This window comes from Poecilia mexicana, unplaced genomic scaffold (genome assembly GCF_051168715.1).
Source record: "Poecilia mexicana isolate PSO_F unplaced genomic scaffold, ASM5116871v1 scaffold_5, whole genome shotgun sequence".
In the NCBI taxonomy this organism is placed as follows: domain Eukaryota; kingdom Metazoa; phylum Chordata; class Actinopteri; order Cyprinodontiformes; family Poeciliidae; genus Poecilia; species Poecilia mexicana.
In genome coordinates this window covers 16,101,939-16,129,081 of record NW_028263374.1, presented here as the reverse complement: position 1 = coordinate 16,129,081, position 27,143 = coordinate 16,101,939, and the positions used below count along the sequence as shown (strand labels likewise).

The window sequence follows — 27,143 nt, the reverse complement described above, 5'->3', positions numbered from 1 at the left end:
ATATGCATACTTTTGTAATACCGCAGATGTAACGCTAGATGTCAGCAAAACCCCGCCCTAAATTATCCGGTAAACAATTGAATTACACACAGGCATCAGCATCTTATTGGGGACCATTTCTGAAAGTACCCTATAAAAATAAATACCATCGGGAAGTTGTCACTCCGGAAAGCAGCGCACAGCTTTCTGACAACCGCCGCCCCGTGTTGTGTTGGAGGGGTGGTTTAATAAACAACTGTGCTCTCCCATCTTCCTCAAAGCAGCGGGGTATTTTATAAGTAGACCAGCCGAGACTTTGTGCCAGAACCCACGGCGACCCACTGAGTGAAGCCCACATTGAAGCTTCATGACCGACCTTTTCTGTCGGGATACACAGATACGACATGGCTACTGAGAGCATAAGAATGAACGGAGATGCTGACCGAGGCGACGAAGCGGGGGTAAGACATCCTGTTTTTACTGGGCAGCAAATATCTCCATGTTCAATTCAGTTCAGTGAGCCATTGATCCCCAGCGGAAAATTTTAAAATTGGTCGTTTTACAGATAAAAATGTAACTTTGGGAGAGGTTTTTACCTCATCCTTCGTCCGCCCGGTCAAGCTTGATGCTATAGAAAAATGGAAACAAGATTAATTTACAGTGTTTTGAGTCCACGTATAGAAAATAAAATTTAGCGTTTAAAATGTCATAGCAGCAGTTGTAAGCGTTTTCTGTTTTGTTTTTTTTTTCGTAGTCATGTTTCAGGGTGACTTAACTTTCTTTCTGTGCTTTGTTGAGGATCAAATTACACTTAATGACAGATGACACGGGGCATTGTGTCTGCAGTGTGCATTCACTGCTCGGAGAGGGATCAGGTGGGTTAAACAGTGAGCCCCGATCCACTGACTGACCCAAATCTGGAAAAATGTGATTTTCAACAAAACATCTTTGTTCTGAAAGTGTGTAAACTAATCCTAACTTTGGTCTTGGCGTTACCTTTTGTAAATGGTCTTTATTTATAAAGTAAGTTTGATCAAAAAGCTTATTTGTATTCCTTTAAATAAATAAAAAAAAGAAAAATATATATATATGTACTTTTTTTACAACTTTACTTTGCTTCATAGTTTCCCTTTAAGCTCCACTCCCTTCCCCCTTTTTTTCCATTTCTATTACAAACGTGTATGAAACAAGTTTCATACACGTTTTATTCTGGTAAGTATTTCATACTTTTCCATACTAAACCTTCCAGACTTCCCACTTTCCAGTCCACTGAGCTTAAAGATTAGCATTTGCTAATGTTTGTTTAAAATTGTAGCAAACTTTTCTACAGTTGGCTTTAAATATTTAATTGGAGGAAACAAACAAACAAAAAAAAAAACAACAAGAAACCAGAAGGAAAAACCTGGAAAGGGGGTGTAATTAAGATACAGTAGAGGAAAGGCAAAGGGCCATAACAATATGATAGACATCAACGTGGTGTTAATTCTGGAAACGGAAACATCCAACATTTAAACACACATGCAGAGTATGTCACATAAAACCCAAATAAAATAGCTCCATTGTGCTAAACTGATGTAACCATAATTGCAACATGGGAATTATTATCTGTTTATAGCATTTTGGCCTTTCATACTGTGCAAAAAATGTAAGGTCACAGATGACTAAAAGTTTTTTGTGTTGCATTATAAAGGGGGGTTTTCTTCTCAGGATGAGATCGTGAGAAGAAATAAGTTTCTAATAATAATAAGTGGGATCCTACAGTAACTGTACACAGATGAGGAGGAATAGATGGAAAGAGAGTGGAGAGTATCTCACTGATCCCTGAATGTTGTGAATTTAAGGAGTGACAGCAGCAGTAAATAATGACTTTCATATTTTGTCCGTCAGCACTTGCCAAAAAAAAAAAAGAAGCACATTTATAAGAAGATCAAGATCAAGATAAAAAAAAATAAAAATATTTAGAGTTGAGGATTGAAGTGGAAAAATGCTTGAAAATCTTATTTTTAGAGACGTGTCTGTTTTATGTCCTCTGCCAGTATGTGTGTAAGTGGTTTTCTAGAATCTTAGTGCAAGATATTTGAAAGGTCAGATGATATAGGTTGTAACCACAAAGTGCAAAGAAGGTTCAAATACATATGTGTGTGTAGGTGTGTGTGTGTGTGTCAGGACAGGATATGGTTTAAACTGAAGTGTATTTGCAGCTGTAGTTCTGGGCTCTGCTCTTCTCTGCTGGTCTGTCTTCAGTGACAGAGGCTTTCAGCTTCGTATTTTCAGTCTTTATTACACATCTTATTGTTGCAACATTTATTTTGTTAACCATAACCATTTGTCCCTTTCCTAACTTCTTCTTTCTTTCTATCTATCTGTATTTCTTCCTTTCTTTGCTTATTTCTGTCTTTGCTTTTGCTTTCCACTTCCACTTTCTTTTTCAGGTTCCATATTTGAAGCCTGACCACTATAGATATATATCTACCATAAAGTCATAGTCAGCTTCAGTATTTTATGTTTTAAAATGAAGATAAAGGACTGAGAACTCAAAAAAAAAATGTACAATTCTTACATGAATACAGAAGTCAGCCTAGATATGAACAGCAATTATCATTTGCTTATGTTCTCTACTGTCAGGTTTGGACTCTCACTGTGGGTCCTGAAACACACGAGGCGTCCCTCCTGTACAATAATAACATCATGGTTGAAAGGACATTGAGCAGTCACACTGCCAGTGTTTACTTAACGAATGTTTGTACTCTGCGACCGAATCAGACGTCTCTGTAGCGGTTAGTCTGCAGGCTGGAAGTTGAAATCCTGATGAACTACTGCTGTTTAGAATATTTAGGCTAATGAACATTGTGCTCCATAGTGGAAAAGCCTGCATACGTACTGGTAATGTTTCATAAGGAAAGAGTGATTATAGCTGGTGGCAGGTTGTGGCCCTCATGACGCCCTGTGTCGGTTACCACAGAAGCATCTTTTTTTCTTCTTTTGTGGCCTGACCTTGTTGGTGCAGCTGCAGAAAGAGGAATAGAGGTGAACCTCAGAGGTTCAGAGGGTGATGTTGCCACTCTGGGCACAACGAGGACAGTGTTGGGCAACTAAATGTTGCTCCACCCAAATAAAAACTGAACTGACTCTACCGAAATACAGCATGATATCAGGGGTGTTTGTAACGTGTTTGATACATTTGATTCATCTGTATCTGAGGTATCAAGCCTTTCAAATAAAGTATATCTATGACCTCCTCAGTGATCTCCCATAGCTCTGTTTGACCTGTTACTGAGCCATGTTATTGACCTAAATGCTGCTTTTCAGCAAAAGAGAACTTTCACTTCTGTAAAGTTTTTCCACTGCAAACAAAACTTTAGAAAGTGTTCAATTCCGATTTTTTTTTTTTACAACTACACTCATCAACCTTGTTCTTTTTTCTTTTCTCCCTAAATAATTTGATTTATTTTACAAAAAAACTAACTTAAAGTCTTGATGATTTACTGCAATGACAATTACATGTTTGCATCTACACTAACTTTGTGCTCACACACACTTCTTCCTCTGGCCAGTTATGTTTTCACAAGAAAAAGAAGATCAGTAAGTTTTAGAGGAAAATAAATTTCCAGTATGATGTCATCATTTTTTATAGATGAAGTAACTTTTGAAGGATCGATTTTGCACAAATAGGAATAAAAGTGAAACCTCAGCAACGCATTGAGGGTGAAGTCCAACATTTACTAAGGGCTCATCTAGAGCAAGGCTGAACTGAAAGCTGCACAGAAAACTAATCAGTTTGTATTCATGTTGAAAATCATTTGTTAATAACATGGAAAAAGAATTATGAAAGCCTAAATCTGATGTCAGGGTTTGCGTTCGTTTTCAGGAATTTCATCGGGAAAACCGCATCATGCGGCGGCGCGGACCCCTGAACATGAACCATTACGCCAACAAGAAGAGCGCAGCAGAGAGCATGCTGGATGTGGCTCTGCTGATGGCTAACGCCTCGCAGCTCAAGGCCGTTCTCGAGCACGGACCGAGCTTCACCTTCTACGTTCCCCTCATCACTCTCCTCAGCATCTCTCTCATCTTACAGGTACTGGTGGGAGTTATGCTCATCTTTATAGGTAAGCTGGGGAGTTTTGTTGCCTCGTTTCCATTTAATCAAGTTGTCATTAGATGCATTTCTCATTATCGACTGAAGATATTTGTAGGAAGGCAATTAATGTTAACATACATGGCTCTGAAAATTGATGTGCCGCTATAAATTTCTTGCTTTTCCTTTCAACAAACATTTTAATGTCAGACAACGTTAGCTTGGTTAAAGCTAAAAAGAGTTTTCCCGAGGTGTGAACTTTAACTAGGTCACTCCAACACTTCATGGTGTTTCTTTTTTAAGCAGTTGGGTGACATGCCTATGTGCTTTAGAGCACAGTCATGCTCTACAACCCAAGTCTGCTAGAGCTCCAGGTCACAAACTGAAGCCCAGACACTGACCTTTAGGATTTTCTAATAGAACAGGATTCATGTTTTTATCAATTACAGCAAATTTTCCAGGTTCGAATGAAGCAAATCAGCCCCAAACTGTCACACCGCTACTATCATGTTTGAAAAATTATTCTTAATTCTAAATGTTGGTCAATACTGAAATGTAATTCATTAATTGCTACAGCAGTTAAATTCAAAAAGCTATCTATCTATTGGTATGTGATATTTTAAAGTTTGTGTGATACTGAATTTTAGATTTTAATTTTGATGACTATAAGTCATAGTCATCAAAATAACAAGAAATGAAGCAATCACTTATTTCACTCTATATTTTATGATTATAAGATAATGTAAGTTTAACTTTCTGAAGTGAGTGAGTGAGTAAAATTTTCACAATGCGTTTTTGAAACAGAGCTGGATTTATTTAATGTTATGACTGATCTTACTTTGCTAACCTATTACTCACAAATACCTGTGTGTAAATTAATTGACAAAGATTTCCTTGCTTTAAAATGTGAATATTTTGGATTGACCAAGCAGTAGAATCAGAAGTGGAAAGTTGTAGCGACTCTGGACAGTTGTGAATCCGCCCCAGGTCCCCATCTTTCCTTATCTTATCCTAACAGGAAAAAAAAAAAAAAATACTAAGTTGGGGGAGAGGAAGTGTAAGTGGGGGGAGAGGAAGCGTTTATAGAAACCTTACAGGAAGTGGTTGCCTTTACTGTGAGCTGGTTTTGAAAGAGTTCTGTTTACTATCGGCTGCATGCAGTCACAGGAGAGCTGGAGCAGCAAAAGGGAAGTGGAAACACGGGTTCACCCTCTGCTTAAAACGGATCCACATGTTGGATTCCCAGACTAATGAGGCATGTCATCGCCCTTTGGAGGAGTCAGATGGTTATTCCCCATTTACAGGGCTGTCAGATGGTGTTAATGTTTATCAAATCCTTCATAAATGATTACTTCAAAGGTATGAAAGGAAACTGCCTGTCACTGGGTGCTGCCCCCTAGTGGGAAAATGTAGTTTCTCCAGCTCAGTATAAGCAAAATATTATGCTTTTTTTCTTTTCTTTTTTTTCAGTTAAGTGGAATCTGAACGATGAAAGAATGCATCACAAGCTGGACATCTTGGAAAGCTGTGTCATGGCCTTCATCTTTGTCATAGTGGTGGTCAACGTCTTCATCACAGCCTTCGGCGTCCAGCAGCCCCACTCGCAAAATTCACCGCCTTCTTGACGTGCTCCTTGCTCATCAAGACATTATGAGTTTTTATTATTTACAAGTTAAATGGCCATTTTATATAATTGTCTGCTTTTGTCTGACTCTGTGTGTTTTGAACAAAATTAAGTGGTTAGTTCTTATTTTCTCATCTGTTACTGGTGCAAAATCATTGTGACCATTTCCTGTCATGTTAAAATATTTTTCATATCGGTTGTTGTATGTATGCATGCCTGCTGCTTATTAATGACGGACTGTATAACCTCAGCAAAGTTAAAGTAAAATTATTCATGAGCCCAGAAGGCTTAATGCAGTACCGTAGCTTTACTGAAGGAGAGGTGTGTTGTTTACAGTTTGAATTTTTTAATAATGATGTGGTATGTGCGTGCTTTTTGAAGTGCTATGCAAAATGCAATATCTTTGACTGTCTTCCATACATTAGGTCAGTGCTTCCCAAACTTTTCAGTGTGAGGCCTGTGAGCCCGAACACTGGTCGAGCGTTCAATGTACTGCCTTTCATTTGTTTTTAAGTACTGTTTTTAACGGGTATTGCAGACATGCAGTTATGTATTTGTTACTTAGTGTTTGAAGAGAATCTCAAGATCCTACACTTACTGATTGGGTCCCTGTGCAAAAAAAATATAATAATTTGAGTTTATTTACTGCATTGTGCGGTTGCTTTGATTAAATGTTTTATTTACTTTTTGTAAACAAACAAAAAAGAACAACCAGGAATATTTTACAGCTTTAAATACTTCTATGCACTGTGACTGCTCATGTACTATATTTTTTAAATAAAAGTAGAAAAGTTTTATTTTCTCTCCTTTGTTTTTATTTACAAAACAAATCAGAGCTTGTACAAATGATAGTACTTGCAAAAGTAAGGCATTTCTACAGTAGACACATCTTGACAAAAGAAGACACAGTGAAGATAAAATTTAGCATTTAAAATATGTCAAAATTGAGGCCACTCTTGAGCATTAGTTTCCGAAGCCCCTCTCAGTGGCTTTAGTTTCTTAAAAAAGAAAAACAACAAAAAGAAACAAACCATGTAAAAACATAATATATTATTGTAATTCATTTTTGCATCTTTAATATTTTGCAGTGTGACCTTTTTCACAAAAAAATCCACAAGACCATATATAGCCGTAGGGTAGGAAAACAGTACATCAATAGCAGTAATCCACTTCTCAAACCAGGCTTAGAGCTTCATTATAAACACAGTTTCCCTCGAGAACTATATCACAGCGGGCCAACAGGAAAAGTTAAAAATTTCCGCTCTGTCTAGAGGAAACAAAGTCAATGGAAATCAGAAGAGGGCATGTCCTTTCTACAGTTACACATTTTACACAGGAAACATGGTTCCTGTATGTTTAAAATTAGCAGAGAAAATGCTATCCGGTAACAAATGAAAAAAAAAAAAACTTGGTTAGAGATGCCACGAAGTAGGTGGCAATGCCTTAACCGTATATGTGTTGCAGGCCACAAGGGCCAATTCCATCCTTGTCAAGGGGAGTGCTAACCTTCTCTCCTTTCATACAACACGTAAATTTCATGGTTTTACGTCACTATATATACACCGACCGTCACCGTGAGTTTCACTTACGGTTCTACTTACCGAGATATGAAAACTACAAAATTGTATTACTTTACAGAAAAATTAACTCAGAATCAAGATAACTAAAAACAAATTTCATGATTTTGTTTCTTTTTACTCTTTTTCCTAGTAATAACTATACCCATAATGCACTGCGTTCCAAAGCGCGATATTATTGGCGGAGAGTATCACGTGATAACTATTCACGCTTTTACCACATTATTAGTCTAGTAAATACTTCTAGCAATATCTGAAGGTGTTTAGATTTTCACGCTTTAATTCTTGTTTGCTTAAATATGAGAAACAATTTTTAAAGACCCCATGAAACTCAATACAAGTTTAATAATGTAGTTTCCTTCATGTCCACAAGATGGTAATCACGGTACGGAAACAGGTTTGTGACCATCTGGTTTTACTTTTGCTTTATGTTGTTACGCCAATTTTAGCATTTCTTACATATGGTGCCTGGCAAAAGCATCCATGCTACTTGAACTATTCCAAATCTTTTTCATGCTACGATCACAGACTTTTTTTCTTTTCCACCTGTGTGTAATTCAATTTCTATGAATACAGCTGTCCTGTGAAGGCTTTATGGGATTGTTAGAGAACATTAGTGAACAACCACAGTAAGGTATTTAAAGAAGATTTGCATGTAAATCAACATCGCATAAATAGCAAAGCACAATATTATCTGAGAATCGAAAATGTTTGTTGCAATGCAAACCTACAAAGACAAACATTTTTTGGCCAACATGCAAAATGTCACAACCAACATGGTGGTAGGAGAATCATTATGCAGTGGGGATACTTGTCTTCAGCAGAAACATGAAAGCTGGGCAGAGTTGATGATAGCTGGAACAAAAGTCTGGGAGATTGAGAACGAAAACTTACTAAGGGCTGCAAAAGAAACTGATCAGAGGTTCATCTTGTAGCAGACACATAAACATGCACTTGACAATTTATAGCAAGTCTTAAACTTCTATCCCATCTCACACAACTTGAGCAACTTGGCAAAAAAGAATTAGAAAAATATTTCAATGTCTATTTTTGCAAAGCTGACAAAGACTAGGTTTTTATTGGTAGAAAAAAGTTGAAAGTCATTATAAATATAATTATAAACTATATTGTTTTGGTCTGTCATACAGAATTCCAATAAAATATATAAAACTTTGTGGTTGTTCCGAAACATAATATTAAAATGTGGTCTCAATGGACTGTAAATTACATACAGAAATACACTGAGTACATACTAAAACCAATAACCTAACATTTCATCAACTCAGACACCAACAAAAAAAATGCAGAGGTTGGTGCTTTTATATAAGAATTCATTATACCTTGATTGTTTTTAATTAGCATAAAATTAGGTAAATTTATGTACAAAAATAATTTACATTATTTTATTGCACAGTATTACCCTCAAGTGTATTCGTCCCTAAACCACTTAGCAATATATAAAGTGTGACCTAAGTGTCAAATGTGTCTCCACTTGTCATTCAGATCAGTAGCAAAAATAATACGTACTTTGCATAGTTCATAATGTGTACAAAATCAGAAAAAAAAACAAGTTTTTTTTTGTAGTGTCAGAAATTCTGATGCACCAAGTATGGAGATTACCCTTATTACTTCATTATGCCCTCTTCGGTGTACCAAATAAGAACCTCCTGCGCTTTTCTCTTCAGACCGAGGGCGGCCATTCCAAGGGCCTGGCTGCCTCCCGACACTTTAGCTTCTACAAGCAGAAAAAGGCACAGTCTTAACATCAAATCAGTTCATTTAGATATATTGTATAACTGGTCATATTAAACAATTTAACTGAAAATAAAATTACCGCCATAGTAATAGAGAAAAGCTATTCCCACAGCAAAGCCGAAACAGCCTAGGAAAAAGAGAGGACCTGCAAAGTGTACATAGGAATACAGAGGTCAGCATTTAGTCAGGTTCTTTTTCCATGATAGATAACATACTATATAAATAATACATTTATTACATTATTAAGAGTTGTTTTACTCTGAAGTTCCTTGACATCTTAAAACAAAGGCAAATTGTAATGTAAAAAATAATTATAGATATGTAAAATATTGATTTATCAGTCTATAAAATAACCATTTCAGAAAGATAAACAACTTTAGACATTAAATTCTTCTTCAGAAAATTTAAAAAAAAGGCTGAAAGCCATCAGTATGTGGAACACTAGGTCCTCATGACGTCACGAGGCATTAAAGCAAAAGGCATAGAAATAATTTGCGCGATGAAATTCGAGGTTATGTAGCTGCAGCAAATGCTTGTAAAGTGGAATCCTTGTGTCTCCTAACAACAATGCTTACGCAAACTGAAAATGCTAACAACCCAAACACAGAGAGAAAACCTGCATAGGCGTCACATTACCTCTGTCGTTTAGAACGTTTCTCTGTGAGTGGATCTGTGGACTTGTGAGTGGATTCAGAGAATCTGGGATTTGGATGGAACAAAATATTAAAATGTCTCAAGAAATATTTTTGGAAACATCTAAACAACTAACTGACATATGACCAAGATAAAATTGTTTTGACAAACCTCTGAGGCGTAGCCGTGTTGGCAAGCTGTAGTATACCTCCTCCACATGGAGGTGGAGCGCTCTGTAAAACTCCCTGCAGGCTTCATCACCTTTCCCCTGGAGATGTGTCAGGAGCTCACCCAGGCGGACGCTTGTTGGTACGTCCAAATTTCTGAACTGACAAACAAATGCACATACTTTTTCTCAGTCGTAATCAAACTGTGGTTTGTGGGCTCTCGTGCCACGCATTCAAATGTTTTAAATATCTGCAGAAAGTCTTAAAATAGCCACTAATTACCAGTTTTACAGAGGTTTATATTAGACATGGCACAGACATACATTTCTTTACTCCCTCCTCTTCGAAATGGAAAACACAACATGCCATCAAATGAGACAGAAAGTGAAATGTCTGCATTCATGTAGCTAAAGGTCTTATTATGCCCATACCTACAGTCAGAGCAACATTTAAAAGAAAAAATTGAAACAACTTTATTGTCACCAGGCACAGTGACCAGGATGGAGAAGTCAAAATAAACCATCAATGCTCACTGGGACAGAAGTGAAGCATTTTGGGGTCACACAATGTAATAACAACCAATTGTTTTAAGGATTTTGTATACATTTTCAGTCGTGGTGCAAACAGCCTGGTGTGATTAAGACAGTGAAACGCATCAGTGGGACTTACTCTCGTGGCCTCCTTGTCGGTGAGGATCTGCGGGTAGATTCTGTTGAGCTGCAGGATGAGTTTGTCCACCAGCTCTGTGTCCAGTCTCTGCTCAGCTCTGAGGAAGACAGTGTCCTCTAACAGCTGCTCGCGAAAACTATCTGTCAGTAGCAGAGAATAATAAAATTATCTTTCAGCTGTCAGATAAACTAGCTTTCAATTAAATAATAAAAAAAAAAGCTAAAAGAGAATACATTTGACCATTTTCGAAAGCGTTTGTGTAGCGCGTAAAAGTTTCGTGGGGTATCTGAAGACCTGCCGAATTAAACCTTTATTAAGAAAAAGTTCAGACTCGGGCTCCACTAATGTCAAATGGGGTATTTTGAGAACTTTTCAGAAACCAAAACATTGACATTTCACCGTCTTTGACCAAGCGAGACAAAACGCCACGACGGCACTGGTGCGGTAATGGCCGTCATATGGACGTGACGGACAGGGTATAACATTGCAGACGGGAAGATTCGTGGTAAAACGAACTTTTATTTCGTTTTATTAGTCAAAGAAAGGCACAAACCTCCCATTGTAGAATGAGTCCCCTCTCTGTCCTCTGTTTGGACACACCCTCTGACGTCATCACGTCGCTAAAGCTGTCTTGAACGTCAACGTTCTCCAAAAAAGGGAGACCATTTTCAGCACAACAGCCAGAGGGGGTAAACAGTTCTGTCCATTGCTATAGGCATTTAGTTTTCAAACTAAGCGGATATTCATTTGTTTTTAGTAAAACCTGATCATAAATTGTCAATAAATTTTAAATACATTTTATTTTAGCAGTACTTGACTTTCCTTCATCTTGGGATGGCTATTTGGTAAATATTTGTATATCAGTAAAGTGCAAACAGTCCTTTGAAATACAACTTTTTCTGCTGATTGGTTCTTAGCACTTGTTGATATGTAGTATAAGGTGGGTTAGTTTAAATTTATAAGGCCTCTAGATTTTAATGATTTCATGATTGGGCAAAACAGACAATTATCAAGTGGAAGAAGATAATGCATGTTTGCTTGTTTTTTATTGCAGTGTACATTTTTACATCCTTTTTGTGGAACCACATCTTTTGGACAAGAGCTGTATCAGCTTTTCTAGGGTCTGAAAGATGTTCACATTCTTTCATTCAAAAAACATTGTAAGATTGAATGGAAAGTACGTGTGAGCAGTAATTTTCAACGTTTTTCCATGGACTCTAAACTGGATTTAGACCATTAGAACTTACCTTGATCCAAACCATCCTTTGTCAATGCTTTTCTTTTTTCTTGAAATGCCCTTAATTTGGCTCTCTGCAGTTTCTCTGCCAAAAAAAGGGAATCCCACAGCCTAATACTGTCACTACCATGTCTCACCTTTGGCATAGAATGCGTTGAGGATTTCATAGCCTTTGAACTTCACATTTTGTCACACTACAAACAACTGTGAATGCATTTTACTTGTATTGAAAGCAATATACCAACACAAAGCAGTACAAAATCATAAAGAGAAAATGATACAGGATTTTAATTTTCTTTTGACAACTAAATACTTTCACGGAAAACAAAAATTTGCTGAAATTACACCCAGGGACAGCATAAGAAGGGACTAAGCAAATTTACATAACACTTCAAATTTCTTTTTGGGGAAAACAAAAATATTTTTTCTTCCCCTTGACAATTATGTGCGTTTTTTTGTTGGTTTATAATATAAAGCACTAATAAAACAAACATTGTTATTTGTAACAAAAGGAGCAGATGATTAAACTTGAATACTTTGGCTCGGCTGTGTATCCGCATTTTAGGAAATAAACTTTAAAAGTAGCAGAAAATGTTCAGCACTAAAGACTGGAAAGACCAGCAACTCAAATAAACACAAGACTCCTCAGAGCTGTGAAAGTCAGGTTTATTTCTTCACCAGCTATAACTGGAGGTAGTAACAGAAGCCAACAAACAAACTTTGCTAGTACGTTTTTGTTTTAAACAAGAGCTCATCCATCATTACTTCGTAACCAGGCAGCTAAATCTGACCTCCCTCATTTACCAAGAGAACAACGAATCCTGTTATCTGAACAGACACAAATAAATACAATTGCAGTCATAACAAAACATGTAAAAATTAATACTTTTAAAAAGCACAAGCACTTTCTTTTTTTTTTTAATTCAGCCAGGATTGCAAATTGCACTTGTACAAACAAAACACACAATGGCACTGCACTTGACAATGTATGACCAAAATGCTAATACAAAAAGATGAATTAAAAAAGTACTTAAAAACCTCTTCATGAATAAAATCTGAATGAATACTAGTATGTTTTATTAACTTATAAATCTTTAAATAAATTTGCATTAAAATACTGTTCCTCAGTCATTACGAGTTTACTCATGGACTGGCAAAAAATTGGCACAGCTGAAGTTTTGCCACATTTTTGCCAACCTGATTAGGGTTATAACAATATGTAACATTTCCTGAAAACGCATACCTGGTCAGCACATTGGTTGCTCCGTTACTGGCTTTGATTTAAAAAAACAGATCAAGGCGAAAGAAAACAGGGCTTGTGAAACTCCTTCGTCTCTCTCGTTCAAATTTTACCCAATAGGACAAATAGTTTTGTTTTTAAAAACCAGCAATCTCCTACTTTACTGCTAAAAATAAATTAGGTTACGATATATTCAGAGAGCTCAATGTTTGACCAGGGAGCAGGTGGGACAGCATACATCTCAGTTAAAAAATACTGAATAACACAAACATAATTTAAAGAAGGAATCTGTTAGGAGGAATAAGTAATAAAAAGTGCTCAGTTGTGGTAACAGACAAACGTAATCAGTGAGGAATCCATCTCTGCCCTTCCGCTGGTTCAGCAATCAGTGGTGCATTTACTTGGAAGACTGATGAAATCCAAAGGGACGCTGGTGCGTCGAGTCGCTTTCCTCGCTCACATTGTGACAAAAACTACATTAAGTGTTGCGGCACTCTGCTATAATGTTCTTGGCAAATACTGGTGGTTGAGTTCTCGACTTTGCACAGATGCAACCTGGAGTGTGCCAACCGTCACACTGACAGACTTTTTTCTTTTAAGGTCACTTGTCTTGACGGCTTTACTGCAATGGAAAAGAGAAAATGATCAGCGTTTCAGCTTCTACAGACATCTGAAGTTTAAGAATAAAATGGAGACATCTACTGGAGATATCTGAGGCAAACAAATAGGAACGCGAGGAAATAAATAACTGATTTTATTACAAAACAAGAATTACAAGAAGATTTAGGAAATGAATCACTGCATTTTGTAGAGTAACTAATGACTTCTGTGCAACTACAAGGCTTTCATTCAATTGAATGTATTACTGAAAAGTTGCTCTACTTTATCCTTTTTCTTTTTAGAGCACACATTTGTTACAGAACATGCTGGGAGAGAAAATAATGGCAATATTTTAGAAATCTATGGTCATGATCTACTTACTGTGGAAAAAACACAGTAATGCTATCCATATTAACCATTTCAGCTGTTGATAAACACAGTCTGTAATGAAAACTATCTGTAATTGAAAAGCACCTAAAATTGCTCGTTACATTACAGTACATATTTCAGTGATTTTAGTTTTGTGTTTTACTCTCACTTGATCCTACTGTACTTTTAGCTCTTATTTTCAGGTTTAATTTAATTTTTTAACCCTCTTTAAATACATGAGGTCCAGTTACAGCCTACATTTCTTACGGATTATATTTTAGAGATCATCTGAAATAGATTCAGAACTAAATGTTAGTCAGAAAATTAGCGGTGTGCTTATTTAAAAGTTGTTTTAAGTATTATAAACTATATAAATGCACATTTAAAAGCAACTGTTGTTCCTTCACCCTGTAAGTAGATGCTGTATGTTCTCCTAGTAAATAGATAAATATTCAAACCCAACAGATGATTAATAATTGCAGAAAAAGATCAGGAACCTGGTGTTAGAAGTTTTAGCTACAACAAAGATGGTCAAGCAGAAGAAATAACATCTTAAGGTCTGAAAATGCAAAAAGCATCTCATTTGCTGCGAGTCCTGCAGTTTGCCATCTGACTTACATGGTGGCCGGAGGAGGCTCCCTTTCCCTTTGCTTTGCCCTTTCCCCCGGCCGCTGTCGCACTGTTGCGGCGTGCCTGCTCGTGGTCGAACTCCAAATCCTCGAGGCGCTGAGTTAAAGCCAGTTTCTGCTGAATAGCCATCCGTAACAGTGAGTTCAGCGTCTTCTTCTCGTCCTCGGCTGCAGCCAGCTGCCTCTGCATGTCATCCAGCTGGGTCACGTACTCGTCGCATCTGAGAGAGAAGTAGAAGAAGAGGTTTAGAGCGACGTAGGAGAGGGGAGGGGAGAAAAAAAAGAAGATGGCATGGATGCACATTTCTGCCACTAGGGGGGAGTAACGTGGCTGAAGTTGTTATTTTATTCCCAAGACAACTTTTCCAGATGGAAGGATGGATTTCCTGCAAGCTGAGTCAGTATTACATCAGACTGCTCCCACAATGCTTTGTGTCTTCATAGATAGAAAGACAAAATAATTATAAAGGAAACGCAACATCAGGAAATGCAGAGGTGCTAAATAAGAACTACTATGTCAATCTGGAGCTGCTTTTAAAATTAAAGTGATGACAATATGCATGCGTGCTGTTGGCAAGTCTCATGATTTTCCTTCATGTTTGGGTTGAATAGGGAAAGTTACCGGTGCCACTTAACAAATCAGAATATCTAAAAGCTTATTCATTTATAAAAAGGAAACTATAGAGAATGAATTTTGATCATTCTGGTGCCTCTCACACTCCAAATAAAAAGCTAAATTTACTTGAATCTAAAAAAGCAACAGTCTTTCTTTTTCTCTTCAGCGCAAGTCAGGCTTAACATAACATTTTTGTTCAGGAGTGGATTAAAACAACGATAGCTCATGTCCTGCTTTGATTCACAATCATCTCAAAGGTTCAGTTATTCCTGTTCCTTGTGCACCTTTTGCCACCCCAGTTTTTTCTTCCACTCAATTTCACATTAATGTACATGTATAGCGCTCTCAGTACACCATGTTTTGTTTTTTTTGCCAAATCTTATTGTGGCAAACTTTCTTTCCTCAGTCAGAAATCTACCCCAAAACTGTGAAGGCCAGAAGACGCTTCTCATTTTTCATTAATCTTTTTAAAATTCAAATTTCCTGAGAAAGTGAATTTGGGGTTTTCATGCACGCGAAGCCTACAATTATTAACCTTAGCAGACCTACAGAAAATTGTTGCCAAATACTACTGAGTGTAATAAATCAATATCAGAGTTTCACTTTTGCAATAATTTAGTGACATACTAACTAATTATCTTTTCAATTATATTACCATCTGTCTGAGGTACGCTATGGCCAAAAGTAATAGTTTGTCCAGTTTGTTTTAATATGTTTATACTCTCTTCTGCTAAGAAGTTGTAAGGATCTTATACGACTGCCTTCGTGTTGCTCAGAGTCACATTTTACCTTGTAGCAAACATGGCCCGAAGAGAGGAGAAAGTAGCTGCGTCCTCCTTTAGAGCCTTGAGTTCATTCCGGAGCTTCATCATCGTCTCGGTAACCATGGCCTTCTCACTGTCGTATTTGCTCTTGAGGTTGGCCAGGGCGACTTCTGCTGTCTAAATGGACGTTTTACATTTACATTAATTACTTGCAATTCTGAAAACTGACAAGACGGTAAATATGAGACAGATGGCAAATGTAAAATCCTCCTCTGACCTGTTTGTTGGCCTTGAGCACAGCTCTGAGAGTGGCAATTTGTTCCCTTTTGGTGCTGAGAAGCGACTTGAGTTTGAGAATCTCCTCCATGCAGGCCTCTTTGTCTTTGTCTGCCACGGCGCTCAGCTCCAGGTTGGCGAGCCTCTGACGGGACAGCTCTGTGGTCCGGTCCACCGCCTGCTGCAGGTGGCGGATCTGGTCCCTGATGATGGCTACCAGGTTGTAGATGTTCATGGGCTCGGGGCGATGCTCTGGAGCTGCAGCAGTCACCACAATGCTGCAGGACTCGGACTTTCCATTGTCGTTCTCACCCATCAGCCCGCTGGTCAGAAGAACAGTCTGCTGCTGCTCCTTCCCTTCCTGCCCTCGTCTCACCAAGGCTTTGCCGTCTTTGTAGTAGTCAAGCATGACCCGGTTGGGAGTCTCATTGTTGCACATGCACACGTGGTTGTAGAGATTGGCCAGCTCTTCGCTGAAAGCTATGAGCTCATCCTGGGCGACATTGAGGCTTCCGAGGGATTCTCCTGCAGCCGCTGTGGCCAGACGGAGCTCCTTCTCCAGACGGGACACCTCCGCTTTATCCGCTTGGTTAATCCTCTCCAAAGAGAACAGCTTTGACCTGAGGTCTTGGACGTCGCTCTCCAAACGCGCTCGCTCGTCTTCGTACTTGGTTCGGCACTCCTCGTACTGAGCCCTCAGCGTCTTCAGCTCTTGCCTCAGTTCTCCGGCTTCGGAAACGGCCACGGTGTACTTGCACTGCAGGATCTCCGGCCCGTTGATGTCCAGCTCGTAATAATCTCCGTCGTCGTGGCTGTCCCTGTCTTTCTCGGTGTCGAGGGCAGACTGGCGCTCCTTGCTGGCCTGGAGTTTCCGCATGGCGCTTAGGTTTTCAGTCAGCCTGTTGACGGTCTCCTTCTGCTCGGACACCGTGCCGTAGGCCTGCTCCAGCTGCTTCTGGCTCTCCTGCAACGAGTTCATCAGGGCCATCTTCTCCCGCTCAACCTGACGCACAAACAAAATAAACCTCTTAAATGACGCGGGTCACCATTTCTCTTAATAAATATCTATTCAATCCTATATGAGAAAGTTTGTGTTACCAACCACTGGTTAGAATCTGCTCAGTCTCATAACACAAACTTAATTCAGTCAAGATCTTTTTCAATCATTCTTGTTGAGATTTTTAGTTTCTCAATACGTTATCGAACCGTTCTGTTGCCCATCATTAAGGCAAAGCTACAACCACAGATCAGTGCAGCACTAAGTATAACTTGATAAGTTTAGAAGTGATAATTCTGGAGTGTTGAAAGAATGAGACACTGAAACTCTATATAATAAGATTTCGTTTCCATAACGTCTTAAAATTAATGGCAAAGTAAAGTCCTGGCTTTGTTCTCACTATCAAACCACCACGTTGTTAGGAACGGTCAACAGACTAGTCTAAACAATATTCATTTTTGATTAAATAAGCCAAAAAAACATGGCTTATTTAACATACTGCTTTAGGAGAAAATAAAACAATTACACTCAAGGTGCATCTCAGCATCTAATACCTGAGCAAGCTGTTGCTTCAGCTTCTGTATCTCAGAGATGTTGAGCTCACTCAGCAGATCATCCACCAAGCTAGGAGCCGGCTTGAAGGCCTCTCCTCTCTTGTTCACCAGCGTTCGGTTGTCCTCGTCGCTGTCGCCCATCTTCACCAGGCCGTTCTCGAAGCCTCTGATCAGATCGTCGTTGTCAGGCTCGTGGATGGTGGAGGGATCCTCGTGGAGTTTTGGGTTATCGATGGAGATATTAAAAGAGCTGCTGTACACGGACCCCCCAATGGTCATGTAGTGGGAGAGCTCTTTGCGCAGCGTGGCCTTCTGCTCGCGCTCCGTTTTAATCGTCTCTAAGGCTTCTGTGAGCTGCCGCTCTGCGATTTCTCTCAGACGCATAGCATCCTCCAGCTGGCTTTGGACACACTGGGAGTCCTCCTCCAGCCGACGGATCTCATGCTTAAGACCTTCGAACTCCACCTGTGCACATTGTCAAAATACATAAAGCAATAGTTTCACTTTGCTGCGTGGGGTTTTCTGTAATTGTGCTGACAGGCAAAATGAACTCCAGAGTATTCCAAAAACAACAACAGAAGGATTAAAGATTTTTAGATGGGGAGTGCAGGAGAAAAAACACACCAAGTAAATCATGTCTAAGCTTTGTTTTAAACGTCAAATTATTTGTGCATCAACATTTTTTCATGTTGAGAACAGAGACACTATATGCTAATTTCTCCACTTTTATCTAGTGGGGGAAATAAATTCAATGCAAAAAATAATTGTGAACAAAATCAGGAGAGTTTGCACCCTGCAATGAATCAACACTTTCAAATATCCCTGCTCTAACATCTGACCAGGATAGAGAAAACAGAAAAAGGATCTTTGAAGATTGCCATCATTTCTATTCTGTAAAATCCCTCCAGGTCGTCCGTTTAAACTCCTCAGGTTTTCAATAGGATTTATGTTTAGGGACTGAGACGGCATGGCAAAAATGTGGGTTTGTTGCCAGGCAAGGCGTTTAGAGATACCAAGAAACGTGCAATATGCGGTTCAGCTAAAACTGTTTTATCTTAATGCAGAATTTGTTTCCTTCACTGAATTCAAGTTAAAAGGTCTAAAAAAATTTAAACCTCTCTCACCAGTTTACCATCAAATTTGTCTAATTATGCACATATTTCTTATATCATATATTTTACCTCCGAACATTTGATGAAACCAGTTTATTTAACAACATAAGACTATAAGCATCTGCTTTATTTCTGTAGTAGCCGATGTGTGTCCCCGTCTTAGTCGTAACACAGCAAAAGAATCAGATTCACGTACAAGAACTTCATGACCATCGTCCATTTTTGGCACTTTGCTCGTCTCACCTGGTTCTGCCGCAGAACAGACACCTGTTTCTGCAGGGAGATGTTCTCCTCCTCCAGCTCAGTGTAGTCCTGGAGAAGTCGAGCTTCCCGAACTTTATACTCTCTGATGTCGTCTCGAAGCTGAGCCCGCTGCAGCTCTGCCACATCTGAATTCTGGACAGGAAAGGTGTCAGAACAGGAATAACTTTATGTTTCTGCAGCTGGACACTGGATATACTTTAGTTATTGTGGGAACTATCAACTTATTCCAGGTCAAATTAGGATCAGCGTGTAACACAGAGCACAGGTCAAGACTTGGAGAGGAAGTGACATCAGGAGGACTCTGTCCACTTAACTCAGGCTACAAAGAGACTTTTGAGGACGTCCTCTGTTTTACTAACTATGGAGCATTACGTCATATTTCCTCCTGGACAAATTCAGAACTGACCCCTTTCTTGTTGCAAACGCCACTACCTGGCTAGGGGGGAAATTACTGCCTTACAATACAAATAAATAAATCTTGAAAACATTGATCCCATTTTGTGAACTCAAAATGCATTTCTGTCAAACTGCTTTTATTTTGATTGCCAGAATATTCTCCAGGAATTATTCCTAAGGGGAGGAATAACTTTTCATTCACAATGTACCTTTTTCCTCACAGGAACCAGGAGCTGAAAAAAAGCTTCTGGGAAAGAGATTTTCTTCACCGGTGAAGCACTTTTCAGATTACTGGTTAACGACGGGCTGTGGCCGACCCAAATGGACAGAACTGAGAGGTTATTTAATGACTAATCTAACACACAGCACAACACAAAACATGCTAATTGAAAAGTTTTAATGCATTGAGTTGCTCTGTGTTCTCTTATTGAGATGGACAATAACATGCAGCAGCTGATTGTGATTCCACCTGTACAGTGAATTAAATCAACCCAGTTAAAATCAATGGATAAAAAGGAGATTTAATAAAAGCCCATGCTTGAAACACTCCATTCTACAAAAAAAAAAAAAAAGGGAGAGGTTTACCTCTCTCATTTCGAGAGCAATGGCTGACAGGCGATCATTTTCTGCTTGAGCACTTAAGAGGGACGCTTTGGCCTGTCGGAGCTCATTCTGCAACTCCAGGACCTTCTGCTGGTACAGAGCTTCTTTACTGGCTGACTCCAGTATCAGCGACTCCTCCCTGCTCTCCCCATCTGCTGCCACCTTCCTGTGGGTAGAATGAGCCTGTCCAAACGCCTGAAGACAGACCAACACAGGAAACATGAAAACAAGCCGATTTCATCGAGGATTAAAAAAACCGAAAGCCGTTTTAAGTTGCAGATTTAGTTGTACATTCAAAAAAAATGTATTTATTAGTAAAACATGGAAGTGTTTAAATTCATTGGTGCCAAGAAAAGCAAACCTACTTTTTCAGTTTTATTGTCTTAAAATTTGAAATCAAACATATTTATAAAATCTAACATTTTTGTTTTTGATACTTTCTGCTTCTTTATTTTTAAGGTCACCATTTCCTCAATTATGTAGACGGACGAACAAACAAACCGATAAAAAAAACCCCGCAAGATTTAACTGGACAAATCAATTTTGTAAAAATGTCCTTCACATAGAAGAATATAATGTTTTATTTTTCGAAAATGACATAAAATCACGATGCACAAGTACTCTTCACAAATTGTTTTCTGTTCTTTAAGTAACTTTTCGCCCAATTTAGTGCAGTCCCCTTGCTGTGATTTATAATCAAATGCTTTTCTGAGATCAATGAACACACCCACACATTTATTTTATCTATAGAGTTAGTAGTATCCTCAATAAGTTTAATTAGTGCATGTGACACTGGTCGTTTACTTCAGACGTGATTTGAGGAACAAGCAGCGGCCTGCTGTCACTGTTGGTGCTGCTGAGGCGATGACTCCAGACCAACAGTCAGTCATAAGACACGATGCCAGTGACGACAACAATAAGCCGCTTAATTATTAGAGCGTGATGAGCAATGGAATAACCTAATGTGGATGTAACTCAACAAGGGCTTACATATCTAAAGTTGTCACTCATTGACTCTCAGAAGAGGAAAAAAAAAAACTAAGTTCCTCATTTTGACTTGATATTTAGCCCACTTAGTAAGAATGTATCAAACATATTTGGTATCAATAATGTTTGCTCTGACCACTGTGACAAAGATCTAGAAAACATTGAAGCTTCTGACTGCAAGTAAAACGCCTCACAATGAGCAATTCCCAACGCGGAGAAGCGGCGTGCGTTGGACGAGCTGGAGGACAGTAAAACTGAGCCATTACGCTGAATAATTCAGAGTGAGCAACATTCAGAAACTAGCAAGTACAACAGCTAAAAAAAGCCAAAGTGGAAGTCCTTCGGGGAGCAGTTCCTCCACTGATAGCGTGGTTAGACGCTCCAAGAACACTCAGAGGGGAAAACCGAACTTCTCCTTCTAAAACATGGTGTGATTTTTTTCCCACAAGTCGGGATCTTAGATGCCAAGTAAGCAAAGACATAAGAGGCGTTGATGTCTTTTTGCTTTGGGTTCACAGCAAACACAACTTATTAATCTATCCAGATAATGGAAACAAAGTAAAATTAATCATTTCCATTTCAGGAACAACACATTTATTTAGATTGCTTCTGGCCAACATTTGCTGTCTTGGCACTGTGACAAATGATATTTTAATGACTTTATCACTTTTATACCTTCTAAATCGTATGTTGATTTAAACAAGTGTCACCAGTTATATCACTGCCATAGAGAGCCTCAATGAACATTAGTCAAATAATTAGCAAACACTGGTGGTTGTCCAGGCAATTCATTATGTGCAGTGATATTTAGATAATAATGAAAATATTGTGCAGCCTTATCTGTCACACCACTTTCCTGTAGGCTGTGAATTCAAGGCATGTACTGTTTGTATTTAATTTAACTCATAAACATAACTTATATTTTAAGAACATTTAAACCTGTAAAATAACAATAATGATAACAATAACAACAATTACTGTTATCATTTCAACAATAATAAGTTGTATATGCCATAGGAAATATAAATAATTACTTATGCTATGAAAATTACTGATGGATTTCTTAAGAAACAAAATGTAACGTATCTCATTGTCAGAATGTAACATTCAAGCTTAAATTGAATTTGTATGCAGGCTGAAATCGTCTTTGCTTCTAATAAATGCTTCTATTTTTAAGCTATCAAAACTTTTAAAACTCAATAATCTGAATTTTATTCTAGCTTCATTGTCAAAGCAGAACGTTTACTAAAGATTAGCTTAGTGAATGTAATCCAGAATTATTTTTAGTGATTTTAAGTCACAGGTTTCAGTGTAAATTGAGGGATATATTTTGCACAGAATTTCAGCTTTCAAACACTTCCAGCTGTCCTATATCATTATATTTTTTCTAGTTTAAGAAAATTTTGCTATCGTGATACCTACTTTAGTATCTGCAGCTGCTGTTTGCTGTGATTGTATTTTAACCCTGAAGTGAGTGGTGCATGCAGGAAAAACATTGAAGTTTTCTGTAGTTATGAGCTGGAAATGTTCATCTAAACAACCCTTTGAAAAAAAGAAGAAAGGGGAAGTGGATAAAACCTGATTAGGAGATATTATCTCACCAAAAGATTTACTTGTCAGTGCTCAAAAGGAAATGTCTGCAGCATGTTTGTATTTTCAACCACCATCAGACTTTTCTTCAGAACTCGACCCCACAACAAAACAACAAACTAACTTTGCAAATACAATTGTCTCTCTTAAGTTACTGAGATTTATTTGACTAGAGGGCTTTGGTTTTTACATACCAAGGGCAAGTGTGGGCAAGAGACCAAGATGTTGCTTCTTTGCCTAGTTTTATAGCATAAGAAAAACACTGTTTAGCGGATCCTAACCCAGCTGACCTGCTAATAACCATGATTATTAACACATGCGCAGAACATTTAAACCACTATGTGCGATATTAACCAGGTTAACGTGCCTCCCGGTCACAGTTAGGGTTACCTCCGACAGCCTGTCAGCACTTAAACATATCCGTCTGCGTGGCTTAGACCTCAGCTTACCTCCTTCAGCTGATCCAGCTCCTGTCGGACCGTCTCGTATTCCGCCTCCATCTCATCGAATCGCTGCTTGAGCTGCTGCTTCTCCTCCAGGACGGCCAGCCCGTACTCCGCCGCCTGGATCTTTTCGTGAGTTGTCTCTCGCAACTCGCGGGTCAGACGGTCCACCTCGACTCGGAGCCACTGCGGCCCAGCTTCGGTCACCAGCACCGCATCGGGATAGTCCTGCTCCTCCATAGACATCTTGGCGAACCGCCGATTCAAACCGTGACGGAACCCAGCCCTGACTTAACGGGAGCAGCCCAAGGGAAAAAAAAAAAAAAAAAATCTCGGAACGCCGCAAATCACTGTCCTCTTTGTTTGAACCGCATTGTCGCGGTTTGAATGGCGTTTTGCTCCTTCTGCTTTTTTCCCCCAGTCACAGACGTCGAAATGCGTTTAAATTAAATAGTTTTGTCATTCTCGATGACTTTCCTCAGTATCTTCATGAGGCAGCCAGAGGAAACTTCAGTTGAGATCATCGATTGGAAAAAGCTCTCCGCACAGCTTTCAAATCTACGTGACTGTAGAGGGAATTGTAGTTTCGAAGGAAATGCTAATGTCACATTGACGGTCTGGTACAGCTGGGACGTTGACTTCAACTACCAGAGTGCATAGCGTGACTTCCAGAGGATACGTACTGACAACATAAGTTAATTCAAGGCTGCCATCTACAGGTTTTACAATGAAACTACATCGATATCCACGAAACGGGTAATGCGTTAATTTCATCTACAGTTTAAAGGTCGAAAACAAAATATCTACATCCAACTCAGACCTGCCTTACTAATTCCTCTGAACGTAATCATAGTTAAATTTTAAGAGACATTTTAATGGGAGGTTTAAAGGTAGAAAGACAGCACAAGTGTGCCTTTGAATGTTGCAGAGCGCCCCCATATGGTGAGAAATGCAAAGAAAACTTTGACCTTTCAAGACCGCCATATGCAGAACCTGAGTTATTTTTCTAATGGCGAGATATGTTCAGGCTTATAAATCTGCAGTTAGACTTAAAAAAAATAAATAAATAAAGGAACTACAGCAGAGCGTAAAACCCTGTGTGCATGGCTTAATAATAGCAATAGTTATAAGTGGACTAAGTTGACTGGTTGTGGCTTATACCTACAGTAAGCAATTTTTATTTTCCAACAGAATGTATTCTGTTATACTAAAACATGAAAAACTTACTATTTGATTTCCCTCCAAAGTCTTGATTTAAAAATATCAAAATTGTGAAGTAAATGTGAAAGCAAAACAACCTGATGGGTTGGGACTTTCCTTTTGTCCCAACCCATGACTGAGTGGTTGAACCGGCTTCAGGAAGTTGTCAAATAAATGTTGATTGTATTGCTGTTGTTGTACCTGCTTGGAGAGCTCTCCCAGCTACAGCTGAGCTTACATGGTATGTACACCTGTTCGCAAAGGTTTTTGCCATGATCTTAAACCTGTGTTAATGCTAAGCTATTTTCAGTGTCTTTATCTAAATTTTAGTATTTTATTGCTTTACACTCAGCTCCCTCAGTCTTCGGCAGCGCTGTGATTGTTTTCTTTTTCTTATTAGTAAATCATGTTTTTGTTTCACCTTTTTAGGAAAATGGAGGAACTCCTATTAACAACTTTTACAAACACTGTACGTATACTTTAGTAATTTGTAATTACAATAACTATCTAGCAGTGGCATACAGTTTCCTGAATCAAATTGTGTTTTTATTTGAAGAATATTTTGACTCTGACTGATTATTCTTACTATTTTCAGACAAATATTACCATTTTTACTCAGTCTGCTTTGGTCTGGGATGTGCCATGGCATTCTATAGGCCATTTCATTGTAAGTATGTTCTGTATCCAAGTTGTTAAAAGGTAATTACTTATGTTCTATTATCCAGCTACTTCTGTAGACATGGCACTTCAGTTTTTCTTTCTTTTTCATTTCCAGCTCTTTTGATACCGTCAGTTCTAGGTGTGTTTTTCACCATAGCATTTGAGATTTTAGGTATAACGTTGGGTAAGCTAACTCTTATTTTATTATACACTGACATTTTATAACTTTAAATATGGCTGCTGTCGTTCCTTAATCTTTTTGATTTATCAGTTCCCATTTCTTTGTTGATTTACAAGCATGATTATGTTGCTTGAGTATGTCACTAATAACATTTTTCTTCTTAGACCTGCCAGCCCATACTAAAAACTGTAAAGGGCTTCCATATGACAAAAGAGGTAGGATTTTGCATTATAATAAAATCCTACTAAGCCACAGCTCCTTCCAAACTAATTGGCATTACTGGTAAAGACGTGTAAGTCTTAAAATAATGAACCTTTAGATACAGTAACATATTTTGTTGCAGTTCTCTCACTTTGAGTCACCCTTACAATCCCACTCTAGGTACATTTTTGGCAAAAATGAATCCTTATCCAGCCTTTCTCACAGTCAGATGCCATGTTCTCTTGTTTTTTGCCCCCAAGAGAGGTACAATATCACCTAAACGTATTATCCTTGATGTTCTATGTTGAACTGTAAAAGCCTTTTTCATAGATGTCTCTAGACTGCTGCACTGTACAATACCTGTACTGCAGAAGTAATGGCAAACTATTAATTCATTTGGAGTACAAAAGCTAATTTAACCTTCCACCTCTTTTCAGATGTGTGCTGGGGATTTGGTCTTGCCTTTTTTGTGGCCTACTTGAACCTTCACTCTTACCATGGTAGGTACCACATACTTGGTGGATGCTTGATACCTTGGGCACATGCTGTTTCATGTGTTTAAACACTCTCCTTTCTTTTTTAGTCTACACTCTTTCATATGGATGTGGAATCATGATGTTTGCTCTAAGAGGTGCCAAACGAAAATACAGCTTTCTGAGGTATGCAGGCTTGAAAAGCGGCTTACAGTTGTGTTCTTAAGAATTTGGAGCTTTTACTTCATCAAAATTTAGGTTCAGTGTTTCTCAATACATTGGAGAGTTAGTTGTGATCTGATGTAAAACATTACATGTTTTCTTTTTGCTTTTTTTGGACAGGAAGCAGAAACAGCAGGGAGCCTGGAGGTAGCGTACGCTTACAACCTCAGGAAACACAAAACGGGTTTGAAATCATAAAGAACAAACTTGTTCTGGTAAACTGTGAGGAGTGAGATAAGCCAGGAAGTCATCAATGATGCCATGAAAGAATGATAGCATTGGACTTTGCTTTATTTTTATGTTCTCTTTTTTTGTAATGAGAAGCTCCTCAGGAATATGTTGTATTGAAATTTTAATATATGATACCAGGATGTAATTTACTTTTGTATAAAATATTTTGTTTTATATTTAGAATTTATTTAAGTTATGCAGGCACTGAATAAACAGAACAGAACACAAGTTTTCAAAGTCAAATGCAGAGGGCTTTATTACATGATAATATATGGGAGATACAAAATTTCAAGTAACCAAGAAGGTGTTTTGTTTTTTCTCATGTTCACAAGTCAGATGTAACTAAAGTTGCAGCTACAGCCTTTTCTTAGTCATACACTGTACCAACACTGGATGGACCTGAAACCCTGAGGTGTGTTACTCTGAACAGCTGTAAAAATTAATATTAAAAACGGTGCTGAAAAGGAAGAATAAAGAAGTGAAACCTTATTCAATGGTTTATGATTTCCTCACATTTCTTTGTTTTGTTTTTTTTTTTCCTTTTTTTTTTGTCCCCACTACCTTCTACAAACAAGAACCCACATGCCATCTTTCTGACACCGTTGACACAATAAACACATTAAACTGGGCCTCACCCAGTATTAAAACATTAGAGAAACCCACAACTATGTCTTGTGAAACAAAGTAAATAAAAGAGCACTGAAAACCACATGAAAGTGTAACTAAGATGTAGAGATGCACCGAGACATAAGCTGGTGATCAAAATTCAGCTTGGTTGGCCCTGACCTATGACCTTCTAGCTGAATGAACAAAATT

At 38.4% G+C, this 27,143-nt stretch overlaps 4 protein-coding genes and 1 non-coding gene across 7 annotated transcripts; 2 read left to right on the top strand and 3 right to left on the bottom strand.

The window, feature by feature from the left end:
* Positions 1 to 117: 117 nt before the first annotated feature.
* On the top strand, positions 118 to 6,478 carry ninj1 (ninjurin 1). The gene is made up of 3 exons (XM_014987471.2): positions 118 to 440; positions 3,848 to 4,088; positions 5,528 to 6,478. Exons 1-3 carry the CDS (start codon positions 384 to 386, stop codon positions 5,680 to 5,682), a joined length of 453 nt encoding a protein of 150 aa, XP_014842957.1. The 5' UTR covers positions 118 to 383; the 3' UTR covers positions 5,683 to 6,478.
* On the bottom strand, positions 6,474 to 11,131 carry card19 (caspase recruitment domain family, member 19). The gene is made up of 6 exons (XM_014987469.2): positions 11,036 to 11,131; positions 10,483 to 10,622; positions 9,818 to 9,974; positions 9,650 to 9,712; positions 9,093 to 9,158; positions 6,474 to 8,993 (listed from the first exon to the last, which is right to left on the bottom strand). Exons 1-6 carry the CDS (start codon positions 11,040 to 11,042, stop codon positions 8,884 to 8,886), a joined length of 543 nt encoding a protein of 180 aa, XP_014842955.2. The 5' UTR covers positions 11,043 to 11,131; the 3' UTR covers positions 6,474 to 8,883.
* Positions 7,082 to 7,209, bottom strand: LOC148159672 (U6atac minor spliceosomal RNA). The gene has a single exon (XR_015762974.1). It is a non-coding gene; the product is annotated as a U6atac minor spliceosomal RNA (small nuclear RNA).
* Positions 11,132 to 12,364: 1,233 nt separating the features above from the next.
* Positions 12,365 to 23,669, bottom strand: bicd2b (BICD cargo adaptor 2b). The gene is made up of 8 exons (XM_014987472.2): positions 23,166 to 23,669; positions 20,122 to 20,334; positions 19,120 to 19,272; positions 17,765 to 18,229; positions 16,215 to 17,216; positions 15,963 to 16,114; positions 14,547 to 14,778; positions 12,365 to 13,581 (listed from the first exon to the last, which is right to left on the bottom strand). The coding sequence occupies exons 1-8, from the start codon at positions 23,403 to 23,405 to the stop codon at positions 13,579 to 13,581; spliced, it is 2,460 nt and encodes an 819-aa protein (XP_014842958.2). The 5' UTR covers positions 23,406 to 23,669; the 3' UTR covers positions 12,365 to 13,578.
* Positions 23,670 to 23,674: 5 nt separating this feature from the next.
* On the top strand, positions 23,675 to 26,816 carry LOC148159671 (uncharacterized). Of its 3 annotated transcripts, none has more exons than XM_088005635.1 (8): positions 23,675 to 23,915; positions 24,789 to 24,828; positions 24,955 to 25,026; positions 25,135 to 25,203; positions 25,365 to 25,415; positions 25,839 to 25,905; positions 25,985 to 26,060; positions 26,217 to 26,816. In XM_088005635.1, the coding sequence occupies exons 3-8, from the start codon at positions 25,002 to 25,004 to the stop codon at positions 26,292 to 26,294; spliced, it is 366 nt and encodes a 121-aa protein (XP_087861761.1). In that variant the 5' UTR covers positions 23,675 to 23,915; positions 24,789 to 24,828; positions 24,955 to 25,001; the 3' UTR covers positions 26,295 to 26,816. The 3 variants fall into 3 exon arrangements, with proteins under 3 accessions (XP_087861761.1, XP_087861760.1, XP_087861759.1); XM_088005634.1 differs by lacking the exon at positions 23,675 to 23,915 and adding an exon at positions 24,528 to 24,600 and having other exon boundaries at positions 25,839 to 25,901; XM_088005633.1 differs by lacking the exon at positions 23,675 to 23,915 and adding an exon at positions 24,528 to 24,600.
* The last annotated feature ends 327 nt before the right edge of the window (positions 26,817 to 27,143 follow it).

What these genes read in the sequence shown, in the direction of transcription:
- LOC148159671 (XM_088005633.1), top strand. An exon ending in ATTCTATAGGCCATTTCATT is followed by an intron (nt 25,027 to 25,134) that starts GTAAGTATGTTC and finishes TTTCATTTCCAG; the next exon opens with CTCTTTTGATACCGTCAGTT. An exon ending in GATTTTAGGTATAACGTTGG is followed by an intron (nt 25,204 to 25,364) that starts GTAAGCTAACTC and finishes TTTTCTTCTTAG; the next exon opens with ACCTGCCAGCCCATACTAAA.
- card19 (XM_014987469.2), bottom strand. An exon ending in AACACGGCTACGCCTCAGAG is followed by an intron (nt 9,713 to 9,817) that starts GTTTGTCAAAAC and finishes TCCAAATCCCAG; the next exon opens with ATTCTCTGAATCCACTCACA. An exon ending in AAACGTTCTAAACGACAGAG is followed by an intron (nt 9,159 to 9,649) that starts GTAATGTGACGC and finishes TACACTTTGCAG; the next exon opens with GTCCTCTCTTTTTCCTAGGC.
- bicd2b (XM_014987472.2), bottom strand. Translation starts at nt 23,405, where the DNA reads ATGTCTATGGAGGAGCAGGACTATCCCGATGCGGTGCTGGTGACCGAA. An exon ending in CTGTTCTGCGGCAGAACCAG is followed by an intron (nt 18,230 to 19,119) that starts GTGAGACGAGCA and finishes CAATGTGCACAG; the next exon opens with GTGGAGTTCGAAGGTCTTAA. An exon ending in CGGGCCATGTTTGCTACAAG is followed by an intron (nt 14,779 to 15,962) that starts GTAAAATGTGAC and finishes CTTCTCTCTCAG; the next exon opens with ATGCGACGAGTACGTGACCC.
- ninj1 (XM_014987471.2), top strand. Translation starts at nt 384, where the DNA reads ATGGCTACTGAGAGCATAAGAATGAACGGAGATGCTGACCGAGGCGAC. An exon ending in ACCGAGGCGACGAAGCGGGG is followed by an intron (nt 441 to 3,847) that starts GTAAGACATCCT and finishes GTTCGTTTTCAG; the next exon opens with GAATTTCATCGGGAAAACCG. An exon ending in AGTTATGCTCATCTTTATAG is followed by an intron (nt 4,089 to 5,527) that starts GTAAGCTGGGGA and finishes CTTTTTTTTCAG; the next exon opens with TTAAGTGGAATCTGAACGAT.